Genomic DNA, 10,142 nt, shown 5'->3' on the forward strand with positions numbered 1-10,142 from the left:
CCGCAGGATAAAAATATTAGGGAATCAAGGTAACCAAAGGATTGCTGGCTAGCACTAGATGCACTAGCAATAATATACAAACTACCAAAATCAGGAATTTAGAAAGCTTCAAGCTCAGTCATAATGCCAGCTGATCACACTTTTTTCTACAGCCTTGAGGGCATTTCAGGTTCCCAGGTAAATTCTAGCAGTTAATCTCCTTTATTTTTGCTATCCCTGCAAAACGGCATGGAATTACTGAGAGATCACGACTTGATTTCTCATTAGCAGTGATACTTCTGTGAGTCATTTTTACAGCCTAAAGGTCATTTCAATTACCCCAGAAGAAGAATCATAGGAAAATATCCTAGGGGCTGGAAATCCAGAGTAAAGTCAGCAATAAAACATTAAACATCTTATTCAAAAACTGATTTTTTAAAAATGCTGACTTTTAATCTAAAAGCTCACGAGAGCCATTCTCCTCAATCCAGTCAAGTAACTCTGCTGCTTTAGGAACAGAAGCTTTTACAGACAGGTGCAGAATAAACCAGCCATTCATGCTATCATGCACTCCCTGCTAAGCATATCAGAATAGGAAAGGCATTTGGAATCTGCTAAGTTATTAAAAAAGTCTTGCAAATTCACACTAGTGTACCTGTACCTTTGTTATCCCTTCTTTTATTTACTGGAGGTTCAAAGCCACTTACCCCACCAAGATAACTAGTGACTAAATGGATAATAGCAGAAAAAAAGCATAAGTACAGGGCATACCCGCCTGTGAGATACTAGAAATAAAAAAGGCCGGGAGTAAGTCTATGCTTGTAGGCAATCTCATTTTATTGAATGGTTTGAAGCGCTGCTTAAAATAACACTTTACAGTCTGTACATGCAGTTTCCATTTAAAAAAAAAATTAAATACCTTTTTTTTTCAGAAATCATGCATACTTATGTACATCATTTCGAGATAAAAGAATTACCATTTACAGCAGAAAATCCTTTTTAAAAATATTTTAAAAAATAAGGCAGGCAGTAGCAATTCTTCAGAAGGCAAAGCACACAAACTCTCTACACTGAAGGTATAGTTTATTCACTGAGAGACATTAGTAACTGCAGAAGGTCATTTAAGGATGGATTCAACTGAAAATGACAGTGGCTCAGTTGCTGGAAGTTTTGCTGTTGCCTGTTTGGCCCCAGAAAAGTCTTTTGTGCATTTATCTGTTGCAAACTTGTATTTTTGGTTCTCTTTAATAGCACACTCTCTGTATTTCTTAGAAGCATCTTCAAAATTCTCTTTCACAAACGATGTTCTCAGCTCTGCTCCTGACCTGTCAGAAAACGTTTGGTGGAACATCAACTGAAATGGACTGTATTTGAGAGGAAGTTTGGTACTAGTTTTGCTGATCTTGCTTAATAGCTGCTCCTGATGAACCAGAGAATCCTTGTTAGAAATCTGAGAGAAAGTCCTTTTTGGAGGAGAGAAAGCTGATCTTTCACGAGCTTCCTGAGGAAGGCACGGGATCTCATTACATGGCTGCTGAATGTCTTGAGCATGGGTCAGAACAAGTGAATTTTCCAGTTTTGGAGGCATGATATCATGCTCAGTATTTGAACAGTCCTGACTTTGTGACACCTTAGCATCCCAACCTGCCCCAGGTTTGAGAGCTTGGACACTAGTAGCATTTAACAGGCATTGCTGATAGAGGAGAGCATCACTAATGGGGCCACATTTTGGCCACATTAAGAACCTAGAAGGCAGGGGATACTGCCTGTAGGTAGTAGCTACACTGACATTTGAAGAAATCAGTTCCATGTTGCTGGATCCTGAATATTGCATGGTTAGATCAAGGCAGGTTGGTAAAAAATTGCAAAACTCCTTGTTTGGAGTATCAACTTGAGTAGTGTTGAAGGCTGTCTTATAGGAGTTGTATTCAGCTCCATGCACCATGCGGTTAGGGAGGAAAAGGGCAGCTGCTTGTGTAGCTTCCATCATCTCCCTCTCTTTATACTCTCTCTCTAGCATAATGTTCTCCAACTCTTTATCAGCAAAAGCCCGTCTCTTTCTCATCCTGTCACTTACAGGGGGTGGCAAGGGTGAATTCCCTCCCAGATAAGGGTCTGTTGGAATAGGACGGTAACCTAGAACAACAAAGCAGCGTTAGGAATGAGGCTGCATAAGAAAAACATCAGTGTGTTTGTAACAGGGCTCTGTTTGAAGCCAGTCCTGCCAGGCTCGGCGCACTTGCTGCAAACCGTGGACACCATCAGCTCCTGCTGAAACCACATCACAGAGCCTTAGCTCCCTGCACCATCAGGCACATTCTGTACAAGTTCTTCAGCACAGATAAGCCAACCTTGTCCCCCTGACATGTGTAGTCTCCTAGGTGATTAGTAACTTTAAAAAGCTATTTCAAAACAGTAGATTGAAGAAAAAAAATGAAGGGGTGTGTGTGTGTGTGTGCAGAACCCTGCTGTGTGTTATGACTTGTATTCCACCATGCAGCTTAAGGAGATAACCATCCATTTTCAACAAATACAGAAAGTATTCAAGTATTTTATTTCTTCAGAACTAAAAGAGAACGTCAATAATAGACAGAAAGCCAGTCTCCAGTATATTCAATTACCAGGCTACCTAGATTTATTTAATACAACCAACAAGGTCCAATCCCATTTACTCTACTCAGACAAGTAATCCCATCAAATTAATGGAACTGCTTACAGGAGTAAAAAGAACAGGGTTTTACCTGCTTTCACTCCCATTCCTCTCACACAGGTTTCCCCATTGCCAAGGCAGATATCTATACCTACAGCTGATGCCTTTTCTATTCTCTAAAGATGAATCACTACGTACACATTGCTACAGATGGTAGAAAATTCGAAGGAGAACTAGGAGAAAAGAAAAAGAAAGTTAAGATAAATTAGAGGAAAGAATACAGAAGAGATCATTTGTTTTCAAATGGTGAACTGTAGATGAAAGTTAAGAGGTTTCTAACAGGACAGGATTTTAATTGTGCTGTCACAGGCAGAGAAAAGTGCTTTCTATTTTGGAAAAGAAAAAAAGAAAGAGCTAGATTTGAGAATTGTAATGCCTTACAGGACTACAGTTTGGAAAGTAACTAAAACATGTGCAGAAATAAGTTTGGGCATGATCCCAAGAGGGAGTGGGGAATAAAAATACACCCTTTCACTAAAATATCAATCTTTAGAATTTCATTCTTCCGCAGTTAATATTTTCGACAGAAAAAAAATAATAAAGGAAAAAAATGCAGCCTATCATGCATATCTTATTATTGATAAAGCTGCAAACAGTGCTGCTGTGTTAGGTCAGATCAGAAAAGCCAAAGATAATAATTTATCTACTCATGTGCTGATAAAAACACCCGCGAACAAATTACCCTGCCCTGCAAAACGCTGCTGGGTAGTCATGTAAAAAGAATGTCAGCTTGTAACAGTAACTCTCAAATTTCAAATTACAGTTGCTAGCATTTCAGGCGTTATTGGGGGGGGGGGGGCCAACTTAAGTTCTGCCACATCGATCCCAGCCACGAAGGGCAGCCTGTGCCGCACGGCGCCAGTCGCCGGCGTGCTTTAACGCCATTCGGCGCTTCTTTCGGGAAATAACGCTGCATTTCACTCGTATCCGCGAGCAGCCGCGGCTCGGGCGGAAGGTCCAGGTTCTGCTTGGGGCGGAGCACGGTTTCCCCGCTGCCCGCCGGTGCTGCGGGGCTGCCCGCGGAGGGGCCGGGGGTACGCTTACCTTCCAGGATGCTCTTGGCCAGGAGGCTGGGCGTCCGGACGTGCCTCTGGTAGACGGCTTTGCGCTCCAGGCTCGCCTGCTTCCCCGCTAGCCCCTTCTTGTCCTACGATAGCCATCGGGCGGCCCCGTCAGCCCTGGAACCGCTCACCCCGTCCGTCCCGTCTCTTACAGTCCCTACCCCTCTTACCTCGGTGGCCTGCTGCCGTCGGAGGGCCACCTGGGCGGCCATGACACGCTGCCGCTCCACCACCAGCAGGCAGTTGGCGCACTGGCAGTCGCGCCAGCGGCAGAACCGCTTGTGTCCCTTCAGGCACGACACCACGCCGTGGTTGCGGCACCGGGCGCACTTGGGCGTGCGGCTCAGCTTCCGCGGCTCGCCCCGCCGCGGGGCCGCAGCCGCCGCCTCCTCGCCTTCCTCCTCTTCCTCCTCCGGGCCGGCGCCACTGACGGGGGCCTCGGCCGCCTCCCCCTCCACGCTCTCTACGTCGATCTCCCAGTCGGCGGTGGCACGTCCTTCAGCCATGGCTCCGCGACACCGCAGCTGCAAGAGAAGGGTCAGGTCGCTCGTCCCCTCGGCGGGACGGCAGCTGGGGCACACCCGCTTCGTAGATGGCGGCCTCGGAACCACCCGGCCCACCAGCAGCCCCGAAGGGATGCGCCCCGGTGGGGAACTCACGCCAGAGCCCACCTGGGATATCGTCTAACCCCCTCACCGTCTGCTCGGCCCTATTCTTCACGCTCCATGAAGGGCTTAGCTGAACCTCGACGGTCGCTCCCACTCTTCCCACCCCAAACCCCCACCCCCCCGGCCAGACACGGCTTGCCGCGGAGCTGGGAGCGGAGCTGTGCGCGTCCCCAGCGGCGGAGGGAGCAGGAGGAATAGCCCGCAGGGCTTTCGGATCTGCCAGGTCCTCACAGGGACCTGTTTGGTTCAGGGTCCTGACAACCTCTCTGCTCGCCACGCTCAGACGTAGAGGACAAATAGGGAACGCCTGGGCATCACACATCGCTGCCGTCCGCTCCCGCCACTCGGGACAGCAGAAGGAGCTCCTGGAGCTCTCTGCACCGCGGAAGCAGCTCCTTTGGACCCCCGCCTTCTGCCACAGGACCTCCCCATGGTTCCTCCGGCACTTTGCACTTACCCGGGTTCAGCGCCCGAGGCCGGCAGGCGGAACGAGTGCACGCAGCCCTCCCTCTCCCCACAGCTCGTCGGGCTGCCCAGGAGCGGCCGGAGGCAGGAGGGCACTGCCGGTCCCCGCACCTGGGGGTGGTGCAAGGCTCCGGGACGCCGCGCCGTCGGGGGTCACTGAGTGCCGCGCCGGGTCGGGCGGGGCCTCGGGTGCCCGCGGTCGCGCAGTCCGCAGCAGCGCCGTGCACGCCACCCGCGCCGCCCGCCCCGCGGCACAGTGCCCGCCGCGCCCGGCCCGCCGCGTTTTCAGGGCCGGCCGCCGCCGCTCTGATTGGCCCGAGCCGCCCCCGACACGCCCCTTGTTTCCCCCCCCCCCGCGTGTGCCAGCCGCCACCCGCCCGCTCGTGGGTGCGGGCGGGCGAGGGGGGCGCGGAGGGGGCCTTGGGGTGCGCTCGGAGGCCGTAGCGGGAAACGCGTGCTCGGTCCCTGATGCTGGGGGGGAAATGGAGCTTGAAAGGAAGGAAGGGGGAAAAACCCCAGTAACGCGCGTGGCGGTGCCAGCTGCGAAGCCAGCGGCTCGGGGCAGCGGCGTCCCCGCTACCGGGAGCGCGCCGAGTCCGCACGGCCGGGGCAGCCCCGTGGTTTTCGTTTGCGGACGTTCGACTCGCTCGGGCCGCGACGTGCCGATGTGCACCCACCGGGCCCGCGGCAACGGGCTTTTCTCGCGCCTGAAAATGCAACGGGATCGGTGTTCTCTTCCTGCCCTGTCAGGGATTAGGGCGAGGAAAATGTCCGTTCATTTTCTTCGTGTTACCTCCCCTCGGTGGCGTTTTCCACCGAGCACCGAGAGGTTGAGTGACTTCCTCCCCACTCCCGCTCCCTGACGGAGGCCGCTCTTCGTGCTCTGGGGAATACCCTCTGTCTCCCGAAATAGGGAGCAATCGAGATCGTAGCGCACGACGTCCCGCCCGTGCCCGCAGGATGCGGGAGCTCAGTGCTCCCTTCGGTGAGAACGGGAATTCCCACGGGACGGGAGCGGGCGAAATACACTCGGGCCGGGCAGGGGAAGCGCGGGTGAGTTTAAACAGAGTATTCCCAGGCGGAAACAAATAAAATTAATCATCATAATAATAATAAAACCCACAAGAAACAAACAAACAAAAAGGGTGAGAAAAGGCACGGGGGGCAGGGGGGAGCGGGGGACAGCATCATTTCCCCACCAGCGCGCGGAACGTGTGGCCGACGCTCTTCTCCGAAAAGGGAAAAAACACTCTGCCCTTTCTCGGAGCAGAGCATGTGTACAATAAATACCGGCGGTGCTCATGTATACAATAAACACGGGCATTCGCTCACGGTGAGCGCACGGACCGGCTGCCGGCAGCCGGTTCGGCATGGAAAAACCCTGCTCTCGCAGCGCTTCGGAAGGGAGGCCAGCGGCCGAGAGGCGCGGGCGGCGCTGTGAGGCTGGTGACGGGCGCGGGCTCCGCCGCCTGCTCCCTGCCGGGCCGCGGCCCTACCCCTCGCCCCGCGGACTGCTGGCACCTGCCGGGGCGGGCGGAGGGAGCCTTCGCCGAGAGTTTGTCCCCAGGTAGCGTGTGTCCCCCGCGGGCCGCACCTCCAGGGCTCACACCGGGAGAGCGGGGAGAAGGAAGCGCATCCCCTGACGGCAGGTATTATTCATCCCAAAAGAGACTCCGGCTACTGTTTGACTTACAAGCATGACTAAAAGGCAAATACCCAAGGAATTCCACTTTCCCCCTTGGGGTCCCTCTTAAAAGGTACAAGCATGACAAAAGACCTGCTAGGTTAGGAAACAGAAGTCCCCTTCGCTTGTAAACCGACACCAAATTACAAAGTACGATTCTGCGGGCCGCTGGAGTAAATTACAAAACAGTTCGCCTCCTGTTTACTTTATCCACAGGGAACTGTGAAACCCGGCCACCACTTTAAAGCGTGTTTGTACAACTTTCTTCTGCTCCTCTTGGTCGCGCTCGGCTCCCTAGCGCGTTTGCTCCCGTCTCCAGCCTCTCTCTCCGCTCCCTCCGGGAAGGAGGGGTGACTCTGCCGTCCTCCGGCGGGACAAACATGCGGGAGGAGGAGGCGGAGAGCGCTCCCATCGCTGCTGCTCCCACTCGTGTGCTCGGGGCACCTCCGCTTCCGCTCAGCTCCCCCCGTCCCCCTGCGCCGCGCGGTGTCTTCGTGCTCGCTGTGAGCCGAGCGGGCAGATGCCGCCCCGCGCACTGCGGGGGAAAGGCGCTGATTTCCACTCCAGGGAAGGCAGCGAAGCCCACTACATGCCGCTGTGCACCCACCTGCCCCGATGCAGTGCGCCCCGCAGCCCCGATGCCCGCGGGTACGGCTGCCCGAAGCGGCAACCGGCGGCCGGAGCTGCTGGGGTGCTGCCGGGCTGCTTCACCAGCCGCCGCGGCACACCCTCGCCGTGCCCGGCCCGGCCTGTGTGTCCCCACCCCCGAGCACATTGCCACGGGGTCCACCCGCGAGCTGCACTGCCTGGGGCGGACGGCAGTCCCCGGTGTTTCCTCGGGCCGGACAGGCAACGGGTGCCGCACCGGCTGTGGCACCGCCAGGCCCGTGAACAGCGGAGGGCGAGAGCAGCTCCGGGATACTCCTTTGAAGGCCGGCGGCTTCGCAGGGCCCTGCTTTGCATTGCTGTCCGGTGCGGCGTGCAGGTGCCGCGGTCCCTCCGCTCCTCGCCTCCCTGACCCTCCCTTCTTCCAGAGAAATTTATTACCGAGGTTAGGGCAGGCTAACCAAACGGCAACCCCGGGTGCAATTTCCGCGGAAGGAATGCTTTGATCTTGCCTTCTCCCCGCGCCGTCGGGAGCAGATTACATTGCCAAACGCGAGAGATCCCCGCCGCTTGTTTGGCCAGAGATGTTACCAGTTAATCTGAAACAAATTGCCTCCCCTCGCCCACCGACCCCCTCGGTCCCCGCCCCGCTGTCCCGGTGCCCGGTGCCCCCTCCCCAGGGCCCCGAGCAGCGGCGTCAGCCACCCGTAAGGGCAAGCTCCAGCCCAGAAGCCGGGCACAACGATAAAGGCTTCTGCTCCGCGGAACGTAAAGTTACCGAACATGTGCTCCAGCGAAGTGATCTCAGCTGCGGGGAAGAGAAGATGAAAGACAAAGAGAAAGAAAGAGAAAAAGAGAAAGAACCAGTAAAAGCTGTGATTTCTTTTTGTTTTACATCACGCACCCTGTCTCATGTAAACAGCACTTACACTAAGGTAAACCTGGATAAGGTTTTTACCCATGATACAGATCTTTCTAAACTGATTGTACCTTAAAACACTTTAAACAAGCATGTTGGTTTTATTTTATCTTTTTTTTTAATCTTTGCGTTTTAAACAAGCATTTAATTGTTTATATTTTTTAATGCACTGCTACCTAATGTATTTGTAAAGTAGCTAGGTACAGAATCAGAGGAAGAATTTTCTGCTATTCCTGGATGTCAGTCAAATAAATATAATAAATACATGTAATAACGATGTAGGAAATGTCGATGTAATGTGTTTGTTATAGAACATAGATATGCAAGCAAATTTTATTGAGTGTGACAGTGGTTCCACTGCCTTTGTAGGAATGTTTGCTTTGACAAGGAGTATCATACCAGGATAATCTTCAGTTGTGTGAAACTGGAGTGATATGAGAAGCAGTAACAGTGAGCAAAGCAGAACTGCTACTCTGGGCAGTGAGTGAAAGTCTGATGAGAAGTCTGGAGGTGTCAAAGGAAAGTTTTCCATGGACATAGACTGTCTAAGCTTTTTCCAAAAGACAATGCTTAGACAGCTTTGGATCAGGCACAGGGTGAAGCAGTTTTCCATCTACAGCCCTATTCACCCTGGCATCTGCCTGGAAGACAGGATGAGCTCCCAGAGAGAAGGAAGTGGTGGGCCATGAAGGAAGGGCGGGTTTGCTCTCTGCAGCTGGGTGCTGCACCAGGAAGGCAGATTCTGGCCCATGCCTCTGCAAACAGGACCACGCTGGCAGGGTGATCATTAGATAAAGCAAGGAAGAAACACAGTTCTGTGGAAGCAGAACTCCTTCTTCTGCAGGATCTGTGGCCAGGGGACACTGAGGTAGACCTAGAGAGACTCCAAGTCAAAACCAGTCCAAACCAGTCCTTATCCAATCCCGTGATGGGATTTTGAATTTAAACAAGAAAAATGCCGGGAGGAGGGCTTGTGTGCCATCCGCAGCAGCTTTGCTTTGTCCCGTAAACAAGGCTGACCTTTGGTTTGCCAGCATTTAATAAGTCAGTAGACATTTGGCAGGTCTCTTGCTAAAATGCGCTAGAAAGCTGGATCAGCTCTCAGTGTGAATATCAAGAATCCACTATACAAGCAGTGAGCATAGCAAATTGTCAAGTCAGCAACTAGGGTACTTCACTATAATCTTCCCAAATGTCTTAAGTAGTTTGGCAAATCTCTTGTTGTAATAAATTCTAGTGAAGTTTTGGGTTTTACGTTTTTTTCAACATATGGCCTTAAAAAGTAACTTAGCCAAGAATATTTTTAGAGTCACTGCAGAGTTTGCTGGAGATGTTGTCTCAAAACTTGTTTGTACTCTGGCAGTTTTATTCAAATGTCAACCAGATGCAGAAAGTGTGGGGTTTTGGGTTTTATTTTACAGTCCTGGAAAGTAAAGGTCAAGTCTCTGCAACATAAATTGTCTTTTTGATTGCCATATTTTAGTGGAACAGCAAGAAGTCTTGCTAATAAACTGCTTTCTTGTGGTTTTTTTTTCCCCTTCAGGATGCATTATAATCATATGCAAAATATCTAAAATGCCAATAAGACACCTGCTTAATCAAATAAGTTGGGTAGGCTATGCTGTGCTTAGCGGTGAAAATTCAGTCACATAACCGTAACTAGCCAGGTTGTGTTCTCATTTACTAGGTAGCATTGCAGTCTCTGACTAGACTTACTGAAATTACTAGGGTGACCTGAGGTATTAGTCAGCATGAAAAATAGCATCAGAATCTAGCAATATATCAGTTAAAATAAACCACGCAGACTCAGGCTATGTTGATACATGCAAGTATCCAGGCCACACTAAAGGATGCTTGTTTTACTCCTATGACCAATGAAGCCTGTAGAACTATTTACAAAGTGTGATACTGCACCATGCAAATATGCATATCAGACTCTGGCTCCCCTATGGAGCACGCAGAGTTCCGAGGTGGAAGACGCGAATGGAAGAGATGAATGGGATCTGTTCAGCATGTCATAGTGAATGCAAGACACTATGGCTTTCCAAAA

At 51.6% G+C, this 10,142-nt stretch overlaps 1 protein-coding gene across 3 annotated transcripts; it reads right to left on the reverse strand.

Annotated features, from left to right (window-relative positions):
- Window positions 1–798: 798 nt before the first annotated feature.
- Window positions 799–5,127, reverse strand: DMRT2 (doublesex and mab-3 related transcription factor 2). Of its 3 annotated transcripts, XM_065661694.1 has the most exons (4): window positions 4,876–5,127; window positions 3,921–4,274; window positions 3,734–3,836; window positions 799–2,115 (listed from the first exon to the last, which is right to left on the reverse strand). In XM_065661694.1, exons 2-4 carry the CDS (start codon window positions 4,254–4,256, stop codon window positions 1,097–1,099), a joined length of 1,458 nt encoding a protein of 485 aa, XP_065517766.1. In that variant the 5' UTR covers window positions 4,257–4,274; window positions 4,876–5,127; the 3' UTR covers window positions 799–1,096. The 3 variants fall into 3 exon arrangements, with proteins under 3 accessions (XP_065517766.1, XP_065517767.1, XP_065517768.1); XM_065661695.1 differs by lacking the exons at window positions 3,921–4,274; window positions 4,876–5,127 and adding an exon at window positions 2,828–2,862 and having other exon boundaries at window positions 3,734–3,778; XM_065661696.1 differs by lacking the exons at window positions 3,734–3,836; window positions 4,876–5,127 and having other exon boundaries at window positions 3,921–4,001.
- Window positions 5,128–10,142: the final 5,015 nt, after the last annotated feature.

The sequence above is a fragment of the Lathamus discolor genome, chromosome Z (assembly GCF_037157495.1).
Source record: "Lathamus discolor isolate bLatDis1 chromosome Z, bLatDis1.hap1, whole genome shotgun sequence".
Classification (NCBI taxonomy): Eukaryota; Metazoa; Chordata; class Aves; order Psittaciformes; family Psittacidae; genus Lathamus; species Lathamus discolor.

What these genes read in the sequence shown, in the direction of transcription:
- DMRT2 (XM_065661694.1), bottom strand. Translation starts at nt 4,256, where the DNA reads ATGGCTGAAGGACGTGCCACCGCCGACTGGGAGATCGACGTAGAGAGC. An exon ending in GACGGCAGCAGGCCACCGAG is followed by an intron (nt 3,837 to 3,920) that starts GTAAGAGGGGTA and finishes TGGCTATCGTAG; the next exon opens with GACAAGAAGGGGCTAGCGGG. An exon ending in GGCCAAGAGCATCCTGGAAG is followed by an intron (nt 2,116 to 3,733) that starts GTAAGCGTACCC and finishes TTGTTGTTCTAG; the next exon opens with GTTACCGTCCTATTCCAACA.